The sequence below is a fragment of the Oryctolagus cuniculus genome, chromosome 8 (assembly GCF_051225735.1).
Source record: "Oryctolagus cuniculus isolate XC-2025 breed Fujian yellow rabbit chromosome 8, ASM5122573v1, whole genome shotgun sequence".
Classification (NCBI taxonomy): Eukaryota; Metazoa; Chordata; class Mammalia; order Lagomorpha; family Leporidae; genus Oryctolagus; species Oryctolagus cuniculus.
Genome location: NC_142874.1, coordinates 132,916,579 through 132,944,213, shown reverse-complemented (window position 1 = coordinate 132,944,213; position 27,635 = coordinate 132,916,579). Strand labels below are relative to the sequence as shown.

The 27,635-nt window shown below is 37.6% G+C and overlaps 1 protein-coding gene across 18 annotated transcripts in view; it reads left to right on the top strand.

Annotated features, from left to right (window-relative positions):
• ADGRL3 (adhesion G protein-coupled receptor L3) overlaps positions 1-27,635 on the top strand; it is an 868,573-nt gene that overhangs the window by 298,397 nt on the left and 542,541 nt on the right. For 17 of the 18 annotated variants that reach the window (XM_051819792.3, XM_089302717.1, XM_051819789.3 and 14 more), the window contains 2 exons: positions 945-1,173; positions 17,589-17,789. In XM_051819792.3, the coding sequence (XP_051675752.3) occupies positions 1,119-1,173; positions 17,589-17,789 (256 nt within the window). In that variant the 5' untranslated portion in view covers positions 945-1,118. The remainder of the gene's footprint in view (positions 1-944; positions 1,174-17,588; positions 17,790-27,635) is intronic. The other variant, XM_051819791.3, reaches the window with a different exon arrangement.

Here is a 27,635-nt window from a genome sequence, read left to right as displayed (position 1 = left end):
ACTAGTACTGCTTCCTGATGTAGGAATGTGTACAGACTCTTAAGTGGGGACAGCCATATACGTTTGCTTCAGGAAAGTGGCTTTTTCAGTGCTTCAAAGTTTTAAATGTCTACACAGACACTTAATACCTGTAAACTAGATTTTTCATCTAAAATTGTAAGAGCTTGAAAAATAGGTTGCTTGTTTGATTCAGTATTCTATCCCATGTTCCTAGACTAGTGCTTTGTATTTCTGGGTAGTGAAGAAACCTCTGCTGAATGAGCTAATTATATTTGACTTGCATTTCATTTTGTCTGTATTTTTATATAATTTTGTCAAAAAAATATGCTGTTTAGCAAAAATGAAACACTATTTTAGGTACAGTAGCCTAAATAGTGATTTAAATATACCTTGCCTAGAATGTCATTGAAGTTTTTCATCAATGAAGTGTAAACAGTTAAGTCTTTTGTAAACATAAAAATGTAATCACAGATCTTATACATAATCTTAGAAAATTAGTATAGTTAATATGTGGGATAATTTATGAATGAAGATCAGTACTAAAATGAATGACTCATATACAACTTTTTTATTTGAAACTAATAATAATGATAAATGATAATTTACTATGCTAATATTAGCAAAAATTATATTTGTGGAAAATGTTTATACCCGGTAAACTCCAAATCTCTTCATATGTACATATTAAAGTCAGCGTGCTTAAATTAATTGTACCAGTGGAAGCAACTTCAATGCTTGCTTCATTCATGTTTGAGGCTGGAACATAAGCACTCTACTCTTGCGTGCATGAATTATGTCCTTTCGATGACTTGTTTCATGGGTGATGTCTGTGTCCATTAAAATGAAGAAACTAGGAGTAATGCAGATGTTTCAGTCAGGAAATAACTTTGCAGGAATTAATGCAAGAACACTGCTTTGATGAGTTCCCTTTTCTTTTTTTGCAGGTTTCAGATTTGAGATATTGGTGTTTCTGTTTTTGAAGAACTTTTTGTTTTCTATTTTGAGTCTTTTTTACAAAGAAATCCTTGGAGTACAGAAGCGGAACCAGCGTGACACTTAATTTGGGCCACATTGGAAATACTCATTTGTGAGGAGCTCGCAAGCCTGACTGCACAGCCATGAGGTCATCACAGCTCCTAATTTTCATGATGCTCTTGGCACCAGTAGTTCATGGTAAGACCTTGAATGAGGTTTTTGTACAATGCTTCCTCTTGTCTGCCACATCCACAGGACACCTTTTCTTTGAGATTGTCTAGTTCTTGCTTGCCATGATTAATATGGATCAGTAGAAGTAAAAGACTCCCATATATGCTCTAAGCAGCAATGATTACAACTTTTGAGTTTAATTTCTTCAGGTTCTTACTGAAATGCATGAGAGGTCCTCAAAGTTCCTGGGAAATACATATTATGAGGACCTTGTAGGTGATTCTCAAAAATTTTTTGCACCTAAATAAATTTATTTCTTAATTCCATTTCCCATGAACTTTTTGTAGTACCTTTGAATGTATAACCCAAGAGTTTTTCATTTTTCAAGAGATCTTGGATGTTTTATTCTTTGTTTTTAACCATACTTATGGAAAACCATCTTATTATTTATAGCATGTATTGTGAATTTTTTGGCTTAGGTATTTTTGTACTTAAAAACCATTTTCATGTAAATATGAACATTTGAAAGAAAATTTTAAAAAAAATCTGCTTTCCCAGATCAAGTCATCATTTTTTCTGAGTGTTTACTGCTATGTAGCCTTCAATACACAGAATGCAATCACATTTTTATTAGACTTATGTACTCACTCTGGTCATTTAAACAATTTCATATTTACAATGTGAATATTATAGTTGAGAAACGACATCCCTTTGCAAATTTTATAAAATATGTAGTCAATGTAAGCAATCAGTATAATCAATGTAATCAATATAAGCAAGACTGACTTATACTTCACTGACTCTCTAAAAGCTAGGAAATTAAAGTCTATGTTTTACAGTGTAGTTTTCTGCTAATTATCACTAGTCTTGCACTAAGCTGAATGAAGACATTGCAATATAATCTCTGCCACATACGTGCATAGTTAAAGCAAAAAGGAACCAGTTGTATTTGCCACTGCTTAGCAGGTCTCAGAATGTTAAAATGTAACAGCAGCTGAAATGGATTTTTTCCCTCTTCAGCTCACTTTTGGTTTTTAATTGGCTACAGAAACCCATTGTAGTTCACCAGTGATGCAGTTCTGAATTTGGCCTCTCCTCCTAGGTTTGAAAATGAATTGCATTCTGTAGCCTGTTGAAAAACTGGACATGGCAGCGTCGGTCTCTTTGTGGAAGTTTTCCTCTAAAGTTCCCCTGACTTAACATATTTCGTTACAACACACTAGCATAGGGTAAACATAGTTTTAAAAATGGAATTAACATCCTACTCAGGCAGCCACCTTATTTTAAACAATACAGTTTGTCAAGAATTTCCAAAATGCTTCCTGAATTCATAAATGGAGGCTACACATCCATAGACATGGACACACATAACGTTTTGTTGTATTGAACAGTAAAGGAATTACATCAGATTAAAACACATACTTTTCTAATTATCCTTATGTCTAAAGGTGACTTGAATTAGGTTTTTGTCAAAAAAATATGGCCTCCTGCATAAGGTTATTTTGAGGATCAAGTAAATAGCTTATGTGAAAAATACAGCCCGATGCTAGGAAAATATTAAGTAGTCAAGCATGCTAATTTCCTTCATCATACTTTCTGTCCCTCCAGTTTATTTTTGCTTCATTAAATTATAACAACCAGGAATTAGCTAGCCAGGAGGGCTGTTTCATATGATGTTAATTCAAAAGAAAAAATACACACACACACACACACACACACACACTCTATTCGTATTCATGAGCTCCATCTGAAATTACCCTTGTTAGAGGAAGGTAGGCTAAAAATAGAAGTAGACATTGTGAAAAGAATCCCTTTTCAGAGCTGAAATTCTGGTCTTCCAAAACTGTAGCCTACTATGTATTTCATTGGGACCCCAAAAATGCGTGAGTCATAGATCATGGGCCTTGGCTTGGGGGCCTGGTAGTCTGTATTGAACACACAGACACGGACATGGGCACATACATGGACACTCACATGCATACACAGAATACCACAAACATACTGATAGGGCAAATAGAAAATTAACCTACTCTATAAAATATTTGGGGCTGGAAACTAAAATAATCCCTTCTGTTTTGTGTGCCCTATTTAAAGTTATCTTGATTTGTGAAGCATTACAAAGTAAACATCATAGGAACTTTCTGCTTATAAACTTTATCCTTATTACCTTCCATGTTGTTTTAAAACAGTACACCAGAGGCAATGCAGGCTGGTTTTGTCTACCTTCTATGGAAGACTTTCTCTGTAACCTTTACATACCAGTTCTGACTTGTGAATACAGGGCTTTATGCACAGCCTTTGGAAGCCAGCTTGCTCACGGGTGGAGGAATGCACCTGAAACATAATAGGACAGGAATTTTTAGAGTCCCCATCAATCTTGGCTTGAAGGAATACAGCATGAAGCCAGAGATGAGTGAGTTACAATGCATGTCACAGTGGCGGAGGTACCATTGTTCTCAGAACCCGTCTGATGTTTGCCCCTTGCTCACTGCTGTTGAATTAGCAGCTTCATTTGCTCTCTTGACCGTTAGGAATGCTCTTTCCTGAATTACTATCCCATCCTCCGGAGCGATTAATACTCATGAGTACTGATTTCTAGCCATGAAATTGAGCTGTTTGGTTCAATTAATCATCATAATGGTCACGTGAGTTTATTATTAGGAATTGTTATCATCATTTATCTTTTTGTAAATGAAAATACTGAGGTGTACCAAGTGGTAACATAACTCGATTGAGGTTAGGGAAGAACTTGGCTTCTTGAGCTTTGTTCTTCCTTGCCGGTAGGTGTCCGGTTCCTATCCAGGCCACGCTTCTCTGCCTCCATTCTGCTCTTCAGCTCTCCTGGGCAGTTGCAGGAAGTGAGGCGGAAAAGGCTCATCACCTGCTTCTTCCACATTCTTGGACAGACAGAGTAGATTTTAAAGCCTACCAAACCTGAGATAATATTCCAGCTCTGCTACCAACTAGCTCTGTAACAAATATAATTTATCACCTTCTGTAGGCCAGAAACCCGTGCCAGATGCTAAAGATATGGTACTTAACAAAAGTTCCTTCCTTCAGGGAATTCACAGTAACTTAAGTTTGTAAGCTATTTTTCATCTGTAAGAATAAACATTTGTTCTTTGCAGGGTTATTTTAAGAAATGGATGGAATAATATATGTATAACTTCTAACATAGTGCTTGGCATTTGATAAGTCTTCCTTTTTTACCCCTTTACTTTCTTCCCTTGAAATAGAGTTAAACCTCTAAGTAGTAGGAAGGAAAAATGTATAATTAAATCTTTATTCTCACCTTGAAAACTGAACGATAACCTCGACCCTCACTATGAAAGTTTTGCCACAAATTAATACTAGTATCTAAATAAAATTATTATCAAGATTAATTTCTGAACAGAATTATTGCCAACGTACAAGATTCCTTAGGTCACTTTTAATGGCTAGTACAAGCATATAATTGTCAGTGACATGTTTTCGCATGATTTACATAAACAAAATGAGAAACTAAGATAAAGAATTAGTTCTGTTCATGTCTATGTCAGGTGAATAGCTCCACATTGTCAGTGTTTTATATAGGAAAACAACATTTATATGTACATCAACACCGCATACATACACCATTTTTTAAATTAGGAACTGTGTCTGGTTCTGTGTTTATCTGCACATATTCTTTGTCTCTGTGTACCTCTGTTTTTCTCTTTTTCTGTTTTCCATGACTGTGTTCCCCTCCTGTAGTTCCATAAAACCTTTATCTATAATGCAAGGAGACTTGGCAGAAGTAAAGAGAAGTGATTAACACGGTGGCCAGTTCTTTGCTCGGCACTACTGCACCGAGCATGAAGACAAAGGCTTCTTTCCTGTCATTTTGATGATGTGGTTGTGAGCAGGGAATGAAGATGGGAGAAGAATCACCCAGTGATGATGTGGGGCTCAATCTGATTGACAGTAAAGGAATATCGAGAACCCAGGTGGGAGCTTTGGCTAGGAGATCTGTTCCTGGAAGCTAACTACCGCAGCTCCATTGGACTGGTAGCCATGAAAGTGAATGTGGTGCTCAGATACTTGAACCACCTCTCTGCTTGATTAAACTTTACTTAAAAACTGAGTCATAATTGAGGAGGGAAGACATCAGAAGCAACAGAGGACAATATTTTTCTGTAGCATTTTCATAGGTTAAAAGAAAGGATTACAAATTCTCTAGAGCCATCGCTTGCATTTTTTTTCTGAGAATCTGTTGTTGTTAAGGTTGCATCTGTATATGTATATTCATGGACTTTATAAGCTACTGTGGTTTTTGTTGGGTTCCTGAAGTACTTATAATAAGCAGTTCCTAGGAGGGACAAACAGTGAACAGATGCATTGCAGTTAGGGGTTTTTCTATAATTTTCATTTTATTATAAGTTTTTTATAAGTAAAATGCTTTTTAATGTCTGAGTAACCTAAAATAATACCCAGATTTTTAAAAAATATCAACAGAGTATGAGGATTACAAAGTACAAAATTGCATTTTACCACATAATTATTTCTATGAACACGTATTTTATTAGTTGTGAAAGAGTCAGATTAAATTCTAAGCTCTGCTTTACTTTGTAATTTTTAGAAATTAATCATTCCTGAAATGTTTATAATATTTGCCAGCCTAGGTAATTTGTAATCTCTGCAGTAATGCAACTATTTTTGTAGTCATATGTGTTATAGAGAAAAGTCTGTTATATGGTCCTGATATATGAGGTTACTGCTAATACATCCGACACCATCCACATTAGCCAGTTGGTACTCAGTTTCAGCTGCACAGCCTCTCAAATCACATTGAAAACTCCAAATATGCTTGGCCGAGAGCTTCATTTTGTTTGCAGAATTTGTTTAAAAACCTTCCCGAATATCCAGTGTGCAGGTTAACAAGTTGAAAAGGATTTTATTTTGCCTTTGTACTCAAACAAAAACATGAGATATGTCACTTTTGTTGTAGTGATACTCTGTGAGTAATGTGTACACATATAGTTTTCTTATCTTCAGATAATATAAACTGTGCCTATTTCAGATGTTTGGAATATGAATTACCTTTTTATATGTCTTGGCCGGGGTAGTTTGTGAGTGCAATAGGGAAGTTGCTATACATTTGATGTTGAATGAATTTAAAAAATTTGTTTGTATATTATAAAGACTTTGTTTTTCTTTTCTGAACTATGATTGACTTTCGTTCTCCGTGTAAGAGCAGTGCTCTTGCAAATATCATTAATATCATTTCATACAAATAGCCTTAGTACATTTTCATGCATTTGTTTCCATATTAGCTAATCAAAGATTGAGATGTAATAGGAAACACTCATGGATTTGCCTTGTAAATAAGAGACTGTATGTATTATATTATTATCTATTTGAATCTGACAATTTAGATAAGTCCTACTTGAAAAAATAGAGTTGATTTTTCTCTACTTTTTTCAGGTTTTTAATTAGAAAGTTAAACTTTAAGTTTTGTTAATAAGTGGCTTTTGGCTTATATTAGTCCACAGTTCCCCTATATTTTATTAGCAGAGTTAGCTTCTTTAAATATAGGAATTTTTCTTCCAATTAAAAATGTGAATGATTTGGTGAAATAATCTAGGACACTTAAAACTTTGCAAGAAAAATATGCTAGATATAAAAGTAGTAGATACAGGTTCTCATATAAAAATAAACACCTACAGAGGCATACGGTAAACTTTCTGTGTTTATTTCATCTACACATGTTACAGCTTGTGGTGCCTGGAATGTACTGATTGCTTTTAAAGTACAAGAACATAGTCTTAGATGCCATTAATCATTACCAGCATGGCCTAGGTTACTGCCAAAGTGGTTCTCCTCACACAAGCTGGAAAGCAGAAACCTCATCACCCCATGATCCAGTGATGATGTTGGTTACACTTTTACTGTAGTCCTCATTATATTCACGTATTTTTTTTTAAAAAATAGAATGTTGGAAATTCATATCTTTCATCTTAGAAATTTTTATGCTCTCATTACAAATTTTTTAGAAATAAGACTTTTCTCAGAATTACTGAGTCCTTGGAGTTATGAAATATGAATCCCATGCACATATACATTATCTTAGTCACAAGAAAGGCATGTGTTACCTAGAAAATATCCTAACAAGAAAAATATGGAACCTGTGAGATGAAAATTGTTTATCTATACTAGAGTCATAAAAGAAGATATGCAGTGTAGCATATTTCTGCTTGAAGAGACTGGGTATAACAAAGTGATCATACATTTCCAAATTAATTTTCATGGATTTTAATATACGTTCAAAATTTCCATGAGACTCCAATGAAGTATTCTAAAATATATATTGAAAATTAAAAAAGGGGAAAAGTCATTAAAAATGAGAAGGCACTAAGAAGTTACCTGTTCAACTGAGCTTAAAATATATATTATAAAAAAACAGAATGGGGGAATATTCAAATCTAGTAAATTGATCACTTATAAAAATAAGATCTCCAAAACTGTTTTGATTTGAAGACCTTCTCCTCAAAAAAAAAAAAAAAATCAAATGTCTAGGACAAGAATTAGCCAAAACTAATGGGACTCAAATCAGTTGTGTGTGTGTGTGTGTGTTTAACTATAGAACTACTAGGTGCAGACTTCTTTGAGCTTCTACCTTAATCTCCATTTTTGAACAATGCATAGTAAAAGGTAAATGAGGTTATGGTGACTGTACATTCCAAAATTAACAATAACTTAAAGAGAATAGTTCCTTGCTCTTTAAATATTCCTTAACAGGTAGGTTATTCTGGTTATTATGTATGTGTGTCAAGGGTGGGATCCCTGCTCATAGGTATTTAGAAAGCCAGTCTCATGGCACAAGTTTACCAGTTTATTCTAAGGGTGTATTCCACGGCATTCCAGGAATGGAGGGGAGGAATGTTTGGGAGGTTTTAATAGGAAGTTTACATGGGTATGTGGTGCACATTAACTTCCGCCCCCTTGTCCATTAAACAGAGCTCAATCTCATGGCTACCTCTGTAAGGGAGTCTGAAAAAATGTAGCCCTTTTATGATCAAGGAAGCAGACATTCTTCTTTATAAAAGAAAACATACTTAAAAAGAGGACAGCTGGGTCTTATGCAATAATCTTTTTAAAAAGTGAATAATTGAGTTTTCTTTTACTGCTTTGTTGAGATATATTTCACAAACCATAAAACTCACCCATTTAAAGTTCAGTGGATTTTAATATATGCACAGTTATGCAATCATCACCACAGTAAATTTTAGAGTGCTCTCAGTAACCTAGAAAGAAACACAATAACCGTTAGCAGTCACATCTGGTTTTCCCTTTTCCCTCAGTAACTGACATCCTATAGTCTACTTTCTTTCTCTATGGATTTGTCCATTCTGAATATTTCATAGAAATGGAATCATATAATATGTGATTTTTTGTGACTGGTTTCCTTCCCTTAGCATATTGTTTTAAAAGATTAATGGTGCCACTGCCTGTATCATTACTTAACTTTTTTTTCCCCCCAGAACAAAACACTATTGTATGAACACTCCACATTGTATTTGTCTGTTGATGTAGATTTGAGTTATTTCCACTCTTGGGCTATTATGAGTAAAGCTGCCATGAAAATTCATGCAGAAGTTTTTGTGTGGATGTGTTTTCACTTCTGCTCTATGTATGCCTGGGAGTGCAAATGTTGCCACGTGAAAACTCTGTTAGCATTTTGAGGAACACAAAGCTTCCTGCAGAAGTGGCTGCGCGATTTTGCATTCTGAACAAGATGAGGGTTCTCATGTCGCCACATCTTCACCACATCTTTTATACTTTATCCATTTTGTGAATCTGTGGTTTTGATTTTCTTTTCTCTAATACATATGATGTGGAGCTGCTTCCCGTGTGCTCATTGGCCATTTGCAAAGCTTCCTTGGAGAAAATACGCTTCATGCTTTCTTGATTTTTAATTGGGTCATTTGTCTTCTTACTTTCCAGTTGTAAGTGTTCTTTATAGAAATATCTTTTAAGAAAAGACTGGAAAATATCATTGTTAGAAGACATTTAGATTTAAGAGTTCTTTCGGGTGCATTTTTGGAGACAGGCTTTATATCTGGATTTACCCACTTAAATCTCAACTGTTTTATTTTGAATTAAATGCCATTTGTTTACCCTCAGCACTCCACCTCCCTTTCTTACTTCAATATTTGAATCTTAAAAGTAGTTCGTTAATTTGGGTTTTTTTTGATGATAAAAATTGCTAATTGAAAAGTATTCATTCTGATAGAATAATTATATAGGAGGAGGATTATACACACACACACACACATATATATATTCAAAAAGATAATTCCCTAGGGTCTACCATTAGTTTCCAATTTTTCCTAAGAAAATAATGAAGAGCATTAAATATTAACCTTGGTGGCCAAAAATGTTTCCACTTTTGATCTGGTCTGAATTTGTTCCCTTCTAAATTTTGGAATCCTTTTATATTTTTTGCATCTCTACTCACATTACATTACAAATTTTGAGTCTTTCATTTTTTTTCCGGTTTACATCTAATACGTCCTTCAAACTACTGAACACTTCCTGTAGTTCATCTCAAGAAAGTTACACAATTCTATGTCAGTCTGTCCTTTCCATATAATGTTATTACTCTCCTCTGAATTCACATCACATCTTGAAATGAACAAATGAACAAAACAGATGGAAATCCACAGAGAACTTAAGGTTTTATATGGCAAGGGTGGTCCTAGCAAGCTTGTGCTGTTAAAGCCCATTGGACTTACCCGTTATGAAAATATTACTCTTTGGGAAAAAAGGATTAGGAGAGAGTGAAATAAAGGTAGTGGAAGGTTTGTCAATTTCGGCACTGGGAGCTCCTGCCGTCTGGAGGAACCCCGGAGGATGAGGTGGACCCATTCACAAATCGTGCTCACAGAACGCCCTGGAACTGCAGCCTTGCAGCCTCCAATCTGAGCAGCTTTAGAGTCCTAGCTTGTGCGGTCTCTGGATGAAGTACAAAGATCTCCAGCCTCAGACTATTACTCCAGTTCCATTGTTTCCAAGGTGTATTATTACCTCACCCAATTTAAGTCACAGTGTCCTCATTTGTTGAAGGGGTAATTAGGCCACCTTTGTTATACCATGAGGATTAAAGAAAGCAATGTATGGAACAGCTCTAACACAAAACCTCACACATTTAATCCTGGAATAAAGAGGTCATTAAAACATACCTTTAGGAATTAAAACTAGAAAACAAATGGCCTGGGTGGTAAGCAAAATTTAAAATACTGCACCATCTTGGGGTCACTTACTTTCCATAGTGAGTTTCAAAGACCGCATTGTATATTCTTAATCCCCAAATGTGACAGTTTCTCTAATTATGAGTCTACACGTTTGTACACACACTCATTTTATCATTATGTTCAGGACTCACGCACTGGACTGTAACTAAATCTTTAATGAGTTACTAATGAACATCTTAAGCTTAGATCAGCATTCAAAAGAAAATGTTACAGAGTGTTGAAAAGCTATTCAGAGTGCAAGTCTGTCGCTTTCAATTAGAGAGTAAGCCCAATAAAATTTCCTCTCTTCACTATTTCCACATTTGAAGAAACTGAATAGTGAGTGACAGATATACCCTTACTTTGATATTATTACTTTTATGCCAAATTTAAAGGGATAGTAAATTCAGTGAGTTAAATTAAAGATATCCCTATTTTGATTAAATGCAAAGATAAAAATAACATGCAAAGCAAAAATAGCACTTTGGAATGTTTCAATCTTTTCCCTGGACTCAGATGACTTTAAAACAGATTGATATTGTTGATGCATTGGAAAATAACAGATGACATAAAGAAGAAAAATCCAGATATGATTAGAATATGTAGGTTACCAAAAAAACTTTTTGTATTTAAAAAAGAACAAACAGTCTGCTTGCACACATTTCAGATTCCCTCCAAGCTGTTAGAGGTGCCACAAGAGGGGTAGTCAGAAACGCTACCTGAGCCAGACCAAGACTGTTCTGTATTTGATCTCTTCCTACAAGTCAACAGTGATGGTGACTGCCTAGCAGTGATCCATTTTTGTTTCATGTTTTTTTTTTCTTCTTCCTTTTCCCCTGCACTGATAGTGAACTTGGTGAACTCTTGGAAACATAAGAGTTAAATGTTAAAAACGTACAATACATAAAATTTAAAACAACAGTTTGGTATGAGGTGCTCCCTCCATGGAGCCCTGCACACTGCTGAAAAGGAGGCCTTTTGGATGAGTCGTAATAGCTGGGTGGTTGAGATGGCTGTGATAGTGCAGATGTGTTGTAGGTTACAGGCTGTTGTGGCAGGCTTTTGTTGTGTCTCTGCAGACAGATAAAAAAATGCCATGTCAATTTTTAAAAGTAGGTGTCCAATAATAATCATGCTATGAATATACCACCAACATAACATAATGGATTATTTTGACATTTGAGCCTGTTAACATATCTGCTGTGTTGTTAACCAGCATTTAGGCATTCGTGTGTGTGTATGTGTGTGTGTGTGTGTGTGTGTGTGTGTGTGTGGCGGAAGGGGCTAGGTGATAAAAATCTCTTTACTACCATAAAAAATAGGAATAAAAGCTCTCATTCTTCTCAACTGCCTTCAGATGCCAGTTATTAACTTAGCTCAGGGAGACAGGACTCACTAACAAGACAGAACTCTGTCAAAATAGGTATCATTTTTGCTGGTTTTGCCCACACATCAAGTATAATTGGCAGTGTGATTAAGCAAGAGTGCCCCATTACCATTGTTAAGATTTTAAGGGAAAGGATTTACTCTACAGCATTCTGAAAGCTTCCGTAACCCTGAAAGAATAATATTTTTCAAGAGGGGAGTAGAGGAAACTAGAGTGTTATTCAAGTAATAAATTCTGAGGTTTTATTTTTGTTACCATGAATTTAAATGTTCATTCAGATTTGCAAAGAGGCAGGCGTTTTTAGTTGCAAATGAAAACCTAACCATTAATTATCACTCCTCTCAAATATATAATACATATTTAATTTGAATTAAAAAATCAATATTTTGATCTGAACCTAAATTTGCAATAAATGTGTATCCGTAGCTGAAACCTTGTTCTCTGCTTCTTGATTTTCACAAGTGTTTGAGACATTCACATCACAGTGTTACAACTTGGGCAACCACAGATGATTCACAAGTTTATTTCTAGTTAGCTCATTGTGAAGTAAGCTTTAAAATTTAGTTCTTCTTGGACACTAGATCAATAAGTTTCCCTTTAACTTCTTTCACAACCAAGTGTTGTGAATATTTCCAATTATTTCCAGCCTGTCTTCCACAGGGTGTTCAGTCTTCTGGCAAGTTTATTTATTTGTTTTATTTTACTGTAGCAAGCCACGTTGTAGAGAGACAGAATGAGGAGTCTTGTCTGAAGGGCAGATTTTTTACATACGTAGGACGTACCAATGCTTCATGAGACAAGTCAGGCTACAGAAGTCAACTTGGATAACATGCAGCTGTTGTATGGAAGTTGCCTCCTCATATACAGGAGCACAGTTTGTTGCTAGAGAGCTATTTTGTTAGAAAATCCATCACTGAAACAATTTTTTTCTCTGTGGCACATTTTCCATGTTATACTGTGTACCTGGTGGCTCCTTGGCCAGGTACTTGAATTGGAATCTTTATGAGCATTCATAAAGAGATTCCTACCTAACCTATCAGGAAACTATCCAGATATTACATATACCTTATAGAGAAATCAGGAAAGACATTATCTTTTATATATCCAACAATGAGGGAGCTGGGGGAAGACAGATCCTGTCAGGCAGACATAAAGAAGCAGGATTAGAAAATGTGCTTTTCAAGTTTACAAGAAAGGAAATCAAAGCAATGGTCTCTCTCTCTTGTCACAACCTTTCTCTCTCTTCCTCTTATATACACGATGCTCTGAAGTTGGATTAGACGTCCAGTATCAGTCAACCATTTGCTGTGGAAACTACTTCAATACAATTTCTAGTGTATTCATAGCTCTTCCCAGTGAGCTGAGCAATTTTGTGCAAAATAGCTCAGTGAATACTCCTAAAAGTCCAGAGAGTCATAGATAGCCGCATCGGTCATTGTAAGGTGAAAAGTTTTTACATGGAGCTGTCAATCTAATGATGCAATGGCACATTTCAAATAGTTGTTACAAGCGAAATGCAAATCAAAATTTCTTAAACATCTTGTGGTTAAGAGGCAGTTTTATAACATACTGAGCTTTTGCCTCATTTTACAATAGAGCATATTAACATTGAGCTAGAAAATAAAAAAAAATACAAGAAGCAAGACTTTAAATATCATGAACTGGGGAGACAGCCATTTTCTTAAACCTTAGAAATCAAAAGAAAAGATTTTAAGATGGTTTTAGTAGAGAATTGAAGGTAAATATTGTGAAATGTGATGATAAACACACACATAATATATGTATAGTGAACAGTGGGGAGAATGATGCTAGAAAGTTGTAATATTTGGAAATTCTGAAAAACAGTGGATAGTATCTCATACTAGGAAGATTAATTCAAGCAAAAGATTAGGCAGATAAGCATAGGAAGGATAAGTATTTTGTAATCAGGAGGAAACAGTGAAAGGCAAAGCAGAATATGTAGGCTAGAATCATAGCTATATTAGTGTACATTTTAAAACCAGGTATTAAGACTCATAATTGGCTAAATTTTAAAAACACATGAAATATTATCTAAAAACACAAAAAATATGTGACTTAAGAGAAACATTCCTAGTTCATGGAAGCTAAGTAACTAATTCTGATTGATAGGCTCAGGTTGTATTTTGACATTGACATTGTTCTCATGAAGAAGTATCTTAGTAGTATATTCCCATCCTTTTAAAGATTCCACTGCTATGATCCATTGCTGTTGGAAGGAGAAGAGTAACTTGCTGAATTACATGGCTACTCAACCAAAGAGAACAAGAGATACAGCTGAAGTTAGTTAGAAACAATGCTTTTTAAATTATTATTTATAAATCGGTATCAATATCTGAAAGCAGATGCCATTTGACTCTTATATTTTTGGTGTTTACTTTGAGTATCTGTTCCACAAATAGCATGAATGCTGTGGTGCACAGATTCTGTACCTCATCCGTAATTCAGCATTTTTCCTTTCTTGACTCTATCATGTCCACCCTCAGCCATTATATTGAGGGCTAATGACTTGTGATTTGAAGACTACATGGACTGGGTTCAAAATCTTAATCATTATGATAGCTAACGAACTAGCAACTTTTATAGTTCATGTTTTCCCATGAGGGAATCAAAATCTAAGTGTTTAATTCATACAGATGTCTAAGTTTTAAGTGATTTGGGAGGAAAATTCTGATATAGTGATGATTTTTATGAGTACTAAATGTGATCTCTAATTAAAGCAATTCAAACTTAAAAAAAAATAACAAATCTAGCACCTTTTTTAAAACCAGGTGTTAGAGATGTAATGTCTGCAAGATACAGAAACAGTGTTTCTCTTTCAGAGAGAAATGTTAGGAAGAAAGAAAAAGATGTGCTGGCCCTGTGGTCTCAGAACCAAAATTACTTTTAGAAATCTTAAAATTGTAGACAGCAGAGCTGTAAACTGAACTGGAAATGGGAGAGTAGAAGGGGAGTGCCTCCAGCTCACGGCTCATACACGACATGCTGGAGGATTTTCACAGTTCCTTTGAAAGAGTCCTCTCTAGGTAAGAGCCTGGAGAAGAAGAGACATTTAAGTGTCTAAGAGAAGTACCTTCAGAGAGTAACTTGATATGTTCTGTAGCCCACATATAGAATGTAAACAGGTGGGTGGAGAAGGTCAAAGAATGCATAGGACCAGTCTTGATGTGAAGAAAGGCAATGATGCCCCCAGGACCCAGTGAGTTTTTGATCACAGCCTCTTCACATGAAGCTTGGGGGATTTTTTTTGTAAGCATGGCCTAAAGGCTATTGTCTCAGGTGTGAACTGAAGGAATTCTTCCAGACTTGAGTGTGTTCAATGGAATACCAGACTTGGAACTATCATGTTTATCTTCCAGATTTACTTCTATAATAGCATCAGGAAGAAAAGTTAGATTTATATTTATAATTCAAATAGGTTTATTCGGAATAAGTCATAAAATATCTTAAGTGTAATGTATGCAAGATTTTTTTATACAAGATGAGATTTGGGCTCTACTCTGATAGCCCTTCTCAAGTTAGGCAGTGTAACAGTCCCTCTCGTTTTATTGCCACTGATCGGTGACTCTGGTATCTTTTTATACAGATGGTGACTTTAACTGGAAATATGATTGGTAAATAAAAGATACTTTGGTTCCATAGAAGACATCAGAGTCTTAATGTCCTCCAACTTAAGTGTCAAAAGTCTACATAACTCCCTGGTATTTTGCCACCTTCTGTCTCATTCTATGAAGTCATTTTTTAAAAGCTCTTAGAACTTTACCATGTGTGTGTGTATATATATATATATGTATATAATAGTAGTAATATTATAAATATGGAGGGCAGAGGACTAGAGGAGGCAGTAAGAGGAGGAGCGAGAGAGAGAAGAGAAGGAGAGGGAGAGGGAGCCATCTTCCTTCTCTGATTGACTTCCCAAATAGCCACAACAGCCAGGCTGAAGCCAAGAACTCCATCCAGATCTCCCACATGAGTACCAGTTTCAAATGTATTCGTTGAAATTGATTACTTTTCTTTCTGTGGTATTTTTTGTTATTATTTACCAGTCTATTTGTTTATTCTCTATTTTCCCCACAAGATATATGCTTCCTTCAAGTAAATATGTTTTGTTCACCAAACTCTCCAGCACCTGGAAGAGGACCTGGCAGATGAGGGGATTCAATAAATATGAGTTGAATAAATGAACAAATTAGCATATTCTCCATCTCTCTAACTGTACCTGAATAAAATGTTTCAGCTTTATTGTCATGTAAGCTTGTGGGGTAACATTTCTTTATAATGTTTTGCTCATTTCCTTACGTAGTTATAGAGGTGTTAGTGTATGTATGTAAGTATTTATATAGTCCCAGTATCATTTTGGGCAATGAGGAGACAGATATTTTAGAAGTCAGATAACAAGAAAGACATCACTAGCTGGAAATCAAAGAAGGTAATTACTTAGAGATTTTAATTTTCACAACATCTTTTCATTGTGAAGCTTGTTTCCTTCTTTGGCAGGTTTTTCATTCACGCAGGCTGTCAAATGGCATTCAGGTTATATTTTGCCTACATATTTGTTGTACAGTATAATGAGTTCAAATTAATGTTCCAGGCAGCATCTCAGACTGACATTTGAAGTTTTTCATCAGAGATTGGATGGTTTAACAGAATTCTTAGTATGACTGTTTGCTATGAGGGCTGTACCATTTCATGTAATTTGAAAGGGATATTTTTTTTGTATTTAATTTGCTAATATATTATATATCAAGAAATTAAAACACAACTGTATAACCTGCCAGTGTTAGAGAGCTGACTTCTCTTGCATTATTGATTTGCCTGTTTTCTCTCCTGTTTAACGTTAGCCATATAGCATTATTACTGTGTTCTCAAACATGCATGTTATACTGTGTTAAAGATATCTGTGTAAAGCGAAATCTTTTTCTTTGTAAGATCTTGCCCTTTCTGTTGGCAGATGCATTTTCATGACCATTCCTACTTAAGACACAAGTTGCAATTAGTGTAGAGAAATATATATGTTGTGTGTCAGATCACAAAAAAAGGAGAAATCCTGTACTTAAAGAACTGTTTTTCATGGCATATAATGTATTACTGTTTTGTGAATTATTTAAAAAATCATATATGTACAATTTTGCGTTCCCATTATTGTCTTGGTCTTCCATATTTATTCATTTATGTAATATGTACTGTTTGTCAGTAAAACCACTGTGTACTGTAAATGGCAAAAATGTTTGTATACTCTTTTCACTTTACTCTCCATCCCAGATAGTACTATAGTATCTTCCAAAACTGTTCAATGACCTGAAAACATATAAATAAGTATAAAACAGCTCATGTCAGTACAACCCTACGCTAAACCAAAAATATATAACCAAAAAAAAAAAAAAAAAAAAAAAAGCCTTTCCCAAACTTTCGTGGCCCATATCTTGCCTGGAGTCCAGTAACTAGCATTTTTATTGACACTTAGATATGACTGCCCATTAAATTCTATCTAAATGCTATGAACCCGTAGACATATAAATAACATTTATATTTTTTCAGGTAGCTTACTCTGTTTTCAGAAATGATGTCTTGACTTTCAGATGATTGCCAGGCGCCAGGATGAGTGCTTTGGCTTAATTAAGATAGTGTCTAACTAGGACAGCTCACACCAGGGGCCGGCCCGCGGGGCCCGGGTTGGCCGGCCGCAGAGACAGCAGCAGCCTGGGGAGTGGCCTGTACCTGGGCGCCTCTGGGAACGGCCTGAATGAGCGGGGTCTGACGGTGCGCCCTGCGGTCGGTCCCCGCAGGTGGCAAGCACAGTGAGCGACGTCCGGCCCTCGCTGCTCCCTTGCGACACGCCGAGCGCAGCCCTGGAGGAGGCGCTGTCCCGCCCAGACATCTCCTGCAGCAGCCGGCTGCCGAGCGCGCCACTGCCCACCGCGGACAAGGGCCCCGAGGAGGAGCCGCCAGAGGAGTTCGTGCCCAAGGAGCGCAGGTTGCAGCCCAAGGTGCGGCCGCGGTGGGGACAGAGGGCTGGGGGCGGCCGGGCAGGGCTCCTGGGTGGCTGGGGCCCAGCAACGCTGCATCCGCTCCTTGGCGGCTGATGTGTCCACTTCATGGTGCCCTCGCCAGCAGTGCTGGTAATGCATGCCTGTCCACGTTGAAGCCTCATTGACTTGTTGGATTTAGAGTCTTGACTGGGTCTGAAATACTTTCGCATCCACATAGGGGAGCTTGAAAGCACTTTTATCACAATCTCCGCTATTGTAACATTGGAAAGCTTGTAAGAAATCAGTTTTTTAATGGTTCATCTTCTTGTTTGGAAAAAAAAATTCCCATCGATGAAAGCTAACAGGGTTTTTGAGGTCATGATTAAAATATCTTGGGTAGGAATTATGTATAATCATGTAAAACCAAAAAAGGGGGAAAAACGTTGTAGTCCCAGAAGCAGTTCTCTTGTCTTAGGGGAATCTTGGGAAGTGGTAGCATTGCCTTCCCAGCTCTAGTGAAGTGGGTGCGTTGAGTAGTGTCCAGCCCTAGAGGCACCAGACAGCACTGTGAGCTGATATTCGCATAACGTGCAATACATATTCCTGCCCAGTGCATTCAGTTTTATTTTAGATTCACCTAGTATGTAGGCAATGTGTTGTTTTTTTTTTTTCTTTTGACTCCTAAAATTCCATTCAGTCACTCTTACCTCTGTAATTTTCCCTCAGGGAGTATAATAGAGCCTTTATAGTTTTCTTTGTCACAACATGGAAAATGCTGGGGGGCATTTGGCTGAGAACCGTAAATATCAACATCTTGCTACAAGACCCCGTCACCTTTCCTACTGCAGAACCTCCTGGAGGGGTGAATGCTTGTACGTGGAAGAAACACCGGCAGAGGAACCTGAAACATCCCTAGATTAGCTGAATTTTTATCTACTGATCCCCATTACAGAGTTCTCTGGAATACTTCGTTCCAGTTCAGGGACTAAGGGAGGTTCATCGTGAATCTCTGAGATTTGAGAGACCTGTGAGAGTTAAACATAACTCTTGAGTCACTGCAGCCACAAACAAAGAGTCTGGTCTGGGTAACTTTGTGCCACAGGTGCTCTGTCTCTTTGGTCCTCTGAGCCCATCAGTGGCTTAGAATTTTTCCACTCAGCTCAACATTTTATTCTCAGTGGGATAGTTGGGATGACCGTTTCATAAGCATCTTTTAAAAAGTCTTCTATGTTGCTAGTAATGTGCTTTAGTAGTAACAAAGTCTTTCTCATGATTTTTTTTGTCTTCTATTTATATTCTAAAATAAATAGATAAAATAAATAATATTTATTTTGCCCCAATGCATATATATTCATCGAAATTTCTAGTACTAATAAAGATCTCCAGTGTTTGTTAGTGTTTTTTTTTAAAGATTTATTTATTTATTTGAAAGGCAGTTTTACAGAGAGAGAGAGAGAGAGAGGTCTTCCATCCACTGGTTCACTCCCCAAATGGCTGCAACAGCCGTAGCTGAGCCCACTCAATGCTAAGAGCCAGGAGCTTCTTCCTGGTTTCTTATGTGGATGCAGGGACCCAAACACTTGGGCCATCTTCTACTGCTTCTCCAGGTCATAGCAGAGAGCTGAATCAGAAGTGGAGCAGCCGGCGCCTTGGCTCACTAGGCTAATCCTCCGCCTTGCGGCGCCGGCACACCGGGTTCTAGTCCCGGTTGGGGCGCCGGATTCTGTCCCGGTTGCCCCTCTTCCAGGCCAGCTCTCTGCTGTGGCCAGGGAGTGCAGAGGAGGATGGCCCAGGTGCTTGGGCCCTGCACCCCATGGGAGACCAGGATAAGTACCTGACTCCTGCCTTCGGATCAGTGTGGTGCGCCAGCTGCAGCGTGCTGGCCGCGGCAGCCATTGGAGGGTGAACCAACGGCAAAGGAAGACCTTTCTCTCTGTCTCTCTCTCTCACTGTCCACTCTGCCTGTCAAAAAAAAAAAAAAAAGAAGTGGAGCAGCTGGGACTCGAACTGGCGCCCATATGCAATGCCAGCACTGCAGGCAGCAGTTTTACCCATTACGCCACAGCACCGCCTCTGTTAGTAGGTTTTATAAACTTATAAATCAGCAACACATACCCAATCCTAGACTTGCTGACAATGCTGTCTTTTGACAGAAGTACACAATGTCAGTAAGTTAGAATATTTTTTCCTATAAAATCCTTGCTGAAAAGTTGGATGAATTTAAACATTTCTCAGTTTTTCTACATCCCTTTTACTTTTGCCACATTACATGACAGATCACAGTGCAATGATGAGTTTAAATAATATAATCATATTTTTCTGTCAATGTACAAATAGGAAAATTGCATTATCTTCTGTGTTATACAGAGACAAAAACGGGGCTTAGGGAGAATTCCACATGATCTCATAAATGCGGACTGAAGAAAGGGGCATGTGATTTAAAAGGAGCTTACAGATCATGTTCCTCTGGTAGGATGACATGATACTTTCTGAAAGTTGCTTTGGTGCCAAGTCATTATATCAGTGAGAGTAAGATCAGCTGAGGGTCACCTTTGAGTGGTCCCCATAGACGGAATAACGAAGAATAAAGAAGTGTTCAGGAGCATATTCTTGTGTGATATGGAAGATGGTGCATACAGCAAGAATGCTTGGACACGTATTAAGAAGGAATTTGGAGTGAGAGATACCGCATTATGTTAACCTCTTTAAGTTGAAGCGAAATGGAGAAATTCAAACAAGTAAATGCCCGTGAACTCAAGTTTCTGCCTCCCCTCCTCTTAAAACAAAAACAGCATCTATACTAAGACACTAACAATATAAAATTCAGAAACAAATGTAATTATTAAGGGTTGATTTGAATGTAGTCACACTTTGATTTAAAAATAGCATTGATAGGACTTTTGACATGGCAACCTTTGTTTGTTCAGTAGATGGCCCAACAAGCAAGTACAGGCCCATGGAAACCAGCCATGCCAACAACGTAACAAAGCCTCTTTTATGGGTTTGATTAAACAGTGCCCTTTCTCTCCTTTAAATTCATCTGACTCTTGATAGCTAATAGCACTTGAGAGGCTGAAGTTTGGATTCATAGGAAATGTGGGTGTTACTATACCCCAGTGAAACATCAAGAATTAAAAAAAAAAAAATGTTCTCCAAAAATTGGTCTCTCTTTGGTGTATTAAGGCAGAAGGAAGTCTGAGAGCAGACTGCCTCCTTAATCACTAGATATTAAGACTTTCCTAGAATCTAAAGGAATTTTAATGTGTTTTTTTTAATCAGAATATTCCTTTTCTTATCTGTGATCTTCATGCAGCTGCATAAAAAAGTTCATATGTCCTGCAAGCCACATATATTCAGTGCCAGGTTCAATTAAGATTTTTCTTGGAAAACAGCTAAAGAATTTCAGGCCTAACCTAAAGTCTTAAAAACTCTACCATGTGCTCATTTTAAAGATCACTTTTTACAAGAGCCAAAATGTTTTTATAAGAGGCTTGTGTATTCTCTGAATCCTTTTGGACAATCACAATAAACTCTACCATAACTTTTTTTTCTTTCTTTCTTGATCTTGGGTTCTAATGTTTACTGATGGGCATGCTTCCAAGATAATTACAAACAGGGAGAAAAGTCCATTTATTTTTTTTTTACTCCTGTAAATGAAAGTCATCCTTAACAATTGGTCTTTATTGTTAAATAATGGAGATTCCTTCCTTCATTCTTGCGCTCATCTGTTTTTCCAACAATATTGAATTGAGTAGAGATAGATACATGCTGGTTGCCATCTTAAGAGCTAGGAAGATGAGGATGGAGCCCTCCCAAAATTTGATCTCTCCATGAGGTTATTACAGTTGACAAAAGGAGAGGACAATGTGGTAGGTGTTTGAGGATACCTCCTATCTGCACTCTGTGAGAAAGGGTCTTATTTGTAAAAAATGTGTTTAACGTGTGTGTGTGTGTGTGTGTGTGTGTGTGTGTGAAGGAGAATGCTAAATGTAGAAATAACATTTTAGGCCAGTGCCATGGCTCACTAGGCTAATCCTTCGCCTTGCGGCGCTGGCACACCTGGTTCTAGTCCCGGTCGGGGCGCCGGATTCTGTCCCAGTTGCCCCTCTTCCAGGCCAGCTCTCTGCTGTGGCCAGGGAGTGCAGTGGAGGATGGCCCAAGTACTTGGGCCCTACACCCCATGGGAGTCCAGGATAAGTACCTGGCTCCTGCTATTGGATCAGCATGGTGCGCCGGCCGCCGCGCGGCGGCCATTGGAGGGTGAACCAAGGACAAAGGAAGACCTTTCTCTCTGTCTCTCTCTCTCACAGTCCACTCTGCCTGTCAAAAAATAAAAATAAAAAAAAAAGAAATAACATTTTAGTAATGCATAATTCTTTGGGAAGTCCAGGGGACTCTTGAGTAGTAGATTCAGTATATCAGGAAATAATATCAGAGGGTATTTATTTCCTGTGGGATTTGTTCGTTTCCCAACAGATTTTTTCCAACAGCTTTCTTTGCTCATTTTCATTATTAGAGAATATCATCTTGAATTGTATACCACTTCTGTTGGCCACAGCACCAACCACCAACTGGCACTTGCTTTCTTGTCTCTAGGTTCAGATTTCCAAGAAACTGAATTTAATCCCCTTGGGTAAGATCAATATCCCTCATCTAATTACTCATGTTAGCAGCCATTCCATGGTCCAGGGCCCACACAGTAGCCATTGTAGAGTAGAAACAATTCTAGGAATAGCTATAGAGGAGTGTGCACAGAATACTGTGGAGGACAAAGACTGTCCATTTGCCTTGTCTTACTGGGTCAAAGAAGGCACCCATGAAGAAAATGGCATTTCTAGGCTGCAACCTGAGTGATACATTGTTGTTAGCCAAGTATAGGGATGGGAGAACACACTAACATAAGCAGAGGAAACAGCAAAACAAAGGCTTAGTTCAGAATGGTTGGAGGATGGAAGTTTGAAGGCTAATTTCTAGACATCAGTCTGGAAATGATATGAAGAAATGGTCAAGAATTTGATAGGAGGAGCCTGATAGCACAGTATGGAGAGCTGGGGATTCTTCCAGACCGCACTGAGGGAAAGGTTAATTTGATGTTAGAGGACTGCAGCAAGGAGTGATGCATTTGAAGAATGAACTAAAGGCATCAGAGTGAGGTGGGATTATGTTGTATTGAGTCAGAAAAGAAAGATAAGAGTTTTTAACATTGGTGGTCCTGACCAGAGAAGTAGTGACTGTGGCGAGGATGAGGACCAATTGACAGGATTTGGAGATTCTTTGCATATGTGGGAGAGAGTAATAACCAAAGGGGAAAATCAAGTCTATGGCTGAGAGAGTCTGTGATGAATAATTGTCTCATTTACTGAGATAAGAGGAGATGGAGGATGTTGGTAAGGAATGAAGGTGTTGTTAACTGGATATCCCTTGGAGAGAAATGAAAGAACTTCACCACATTCATCATAGAAAAGTACAATTAAGGAGTAGCTTTATTCTGATGCAAAATTTGTTGAAATCCATGCATAGTTTTTTTCGTAATACACAATTCCATAAAGTGTTAAAGATTATTAATAAAAATATGAAAAAAGATAATTAGAAATGCTACTTGTTGAGCATAAATTGTTCTCATTAAAAGCAGGAGAAAAAGGTTGTATCATTCTTCTAGACATCTTATTTTGGCCTAAATGTGATAAGATATCCTGAAACACAGAATATCTGCTAGGATTTTCATTCACTCTTTCCTTCTACTTCTTAGTAATACCTAGTGGAGCCAGGATTATATCTGAATTTTGAGCTCTGCTGTCTCTCCAAGTTCAGCTATATTTGGCACTTGTTCAGTTCTTAGTACAATGTTTCATGTCAACATTTGGAACGAAACAGGAGACCTTTGTGTTCATATTTGTTCTCATTAATGATGCCACATATGACACACATCAAATAGTAATGAAAAGAATCTCTGTCTTTTGACAGTGCCTCAGAAAGGGACCTTGATTTATCTCGTGCTTAGTTAGAACTGATTATTAAAATAGCAGATCCCTGGATGCTTGTGACAGTGGTGAATACTGTTGCTAAAGAGTCCTGAAAAACTACAAAGTTCTATCAGAATCATAGGTTCAAATCCATAATTGCAAGCCTCCTATAATGGACATACAAGGGTGTTGCTTGTAGCATCATGATGTGGGAATGGAGCCAGCTCTTTTGTATATCATGAAATCACTAACTTGATAGGGCAAGTCATGGGCACAGGGATAAATGAACAGAGTGGGGAAAATATAGGATGCTTTAAAATCTGCAAAAATCAGAACATCTCCATCTAGTCAATAAGATTAGTAGGTAGCACATTTTCTGATTTCGCTCCACATCCATCCACACATTTGTATTAACCTTCAGCCACATGGAAGTTCCATCAATTTCTTATGCAACCCATGTTCTCTTCCTCTAATATCTGTGGCAAATATTACCTTTGCTGGTTGGAATGTCCTATACTACATACTTTCTCCTCAGCTTAAAATGCTGACGTGGTTTGAATTGAATTCAGTTAATTTTCATCTGCTTTCACAAATCTTTTGCTTATTTGATAGAATAATGCCTACTCTCCTCTTGATTCTGAATTTTAAGGAGATGTGAACACTGTGTGTGTGTGTGTGTGTGTGTGTGTATACAGACATATATGGTTGGTCAGCAGTTTATTTTGTTTCCTTGTGGATTTTGTATTTTCGTTTGCTAGAACTGATGATCTTTGGAAAATCTGAGACTGTTCTTCTCCCTCTGTTTTGATCAGTGTTATTTATATTGACAGTGATGAGTTAGCCTCTGGCGTGTTCTCATGTTCTTACTCCCCTTATTCCAAACATGTTGGGAAAGCTGCTTCTAATTTTATTATTACATTGCAGTCTGAAGTACTTAGGTGAAGTCTAAGAACTCATGGGGAGGTAGAGAGATGAAAGAAATTGTAACAGAAGAACAAAGATTAATGTGGCTACAGCAACAGAAAACCCCAGTTTTACAAGCTCAGCCTTTTGGATCTAAGACTTACTGTGGGAACATAATGTAATGTGGCCTTCATAGTGCTGTGTTAACATTTTTGTTTTAGATGACAGTATGATATTATTTCAGATAAAATATCCTGTTCACATTTATTTGTGTCTTTCAATGAGGGTCGCCAGTTAGACAAGACTGACTTACTGATGTGCAAAATATATTCTTTTCATGCTTGAGAATTCTTACTTGCATCCAGGACTGTCTTATGAAGGCAGAGGGTCAAAGGCTTCCAAGGAAATAAGTCAGCTATTGAGGTTAAAAGAAATGTTTTGTGGCCCTAATCATGCTTTGAAAGAATATCTCAGGACCCCATTTCTTTCTCAATTTGAAATAATACCAGAATAATATATCTAATGAAAAATACATGTGTTAGTGAGTTTGGCCTTCAACTAATGCCACAAATATGTGATAAATGTCTTTTTTTTTTTTTTTTTTTTGGACAGGCAGAGTGGATAGTGAGAGACTGAGACAGAGAGAAAGGTCTTCCTTTTTGCCGTTGGTTCACCCTCCAATGGCCGCTGCGACCAGCGCACCGCGCTGATCCGAAGGCAGGAGCCAGGTGCTTCTCCTGGTCTCCCATGGGGTGCAGGGCCCAAGCACTTGGGCCGTCCTCCACTGCCTTCCCGGGCCACAGCAGAGAGCTGGCCTGGAAGAGGGGCAACCGGGACAGAATCCGGCGCTCCGACCGGGACTAGAACCCGGTGTGCCGGCGCCGCAATTGGGAGGATTAGCTTATTGAGCCACGGCACCGGCCCCGATAAATGTCTTTTGTAAATTATAAGTTTGGTCTCCATCTGATGAGACTGTGAGTTGATTTTCTATGCTTATAGACATTATACATGGGAGTCTTAAAGTTTCCTGTTATAAAAATATGAATAATAGAAAATAATGCTAAACTTTGACTTTTAGGCCCCCCAAAATTTTGGTTTTGGAATTTGATGTGGAATACATTGTAAATTGTTTCTTTAATTCATTGAATATCTGCCATGCTCTGAGAATTGTGCACGGTGCAAAGGTGCCAGTTTTACACTATCACTAACAATCTTGTTTTAGAATAAGAAGTAAATGGTTAAAAAAAACTCTCTTTTTTTTTTTGTTTCCTCTTAACTCAATGTGTGGAATTATCTGAAATGGATCCAGGATATAGAGAGGAAACATGCATTGTATTTGTAAAAATTCAGAATTAGGATGAAAAGGAAGGGCAGGTCAGATGGTGTGCTCAGAATATCATATTCTCATAGGTTTCCTTATGCTTGTGTTTTATCAGATTCTGCATTTGCCACTTGTGTAGCTGTCCAGCTCAGAAATGCAACAATTTGGCCAGGTGTTCATTATCTCTTTTATATCTACACTTGATTAGATTGACTTCAAGAAGTTAATCCTTTTTCTTGGCTATTTGATGTATCTTCAATTCTTCTTCTCCATTTTGCTTTACTGCTAAGGAGTGGTTGGTATTGAATTCTGATACATGGGCTTTACAGTCACAGAGATTTGTGTCCAGTATCAGCCTCAGTATTTAAGGAACTAGGTTAAACAGGACAATGGCTTAAATTTTTTTTTTTTTTTTGACAGGCAGAGTGGACAGTGAGAGAGAGAGACAGAGAGAAAGGTCTTCCTTTTGTCATTTGTTCATCCTCCAATGGCTGCCGCGGCCGGTGCACCATGCTGATCCGATGGCAGGAGCCAGGTACTTCTCCTGGTCTCCCATGGGGTGCAGGGCCCAAGGACTTGGGCCATCCTCCACTGCACTCCCAGGCGCAGCAGAGAGCTGGCCTGGAAGAGGGGCAACTGGGACAGAATCCGGCGCCCCAACCGGGACTAGAACCCGGTGTGCTGGCTCCGCAAAGTGGAGGATTAGCCTATTGAGCCACGGCGCCGGCAACAATGGCTTAAATTTTTAAAAGCTTTTGTTATCCCATCAATAGATAATATAGATAGTTTATGATAATAAAAATGAATACATTAGTATTAGATAAGATAAAGTACATAGTTCTTGAGACCTACTAAGTTTTCTGCTACAATTTACTCCCTTTTCTGACACTGTATTTTTGTGGTAATCATACCAGAAATACAATGGAAGATTTATGAATAATTTTCAATATTTTAATTTATTTAATTGTTAATATTTCATATTGGAGGAAAGAGAAAATAATGTTCTAAGTATGCTTCTAATTGGGACATGTTCATGGGTTTACGTCTTTAGTAACTCAATCTTGAGTCTAAATGTTTGGGAGAGAAAACAGTTACTTCACATATTTGATGTGCCTGTAAGGTATAGAGTACCCTGTGCACAGCCAGCACTTTCCTGAAGGACTTTCTGCTGAAAGGAAGAGTAGATAGTACATTTGACTTCTGCTTTGGAGTAACATCGTATGGGTGAAATGCTGTAATACTTTTTAGAAGAGGAACATGACATTCGCAGTATGATATAGGTAGAGAGGAGAGGAGAGGATGGATAAAGCTTGCTTTCATGGGTAAGGCACTATTTTAACTAACCTGAAACAGTGATAGGGTAATTTTCAATTATAGTGAAGAGGTGATAGAGGAGGATGTTCCTGAGAATTGAATTTATGTGAGCAAGGTAACAATCGGAAAGAATTATGACATTTTATGCAGTACTTTCATTTTCATGAATACTCTAGCTTAACCAACAGCAAGGACAAGAGGAAAGAAGCCGTGTGATAGGAAATGTGGAAGGTAGTTTGTAGCTCTCTTGTAGGGGGTCTTCAATGTCAGGTGGGACTTTGTATGTAACTTTGTCTGTAATGGGGAACTTTTGGAAGCTCCTAATTAGAATTGCAGTTTAGAACCTTCCCGGATTATATGGGG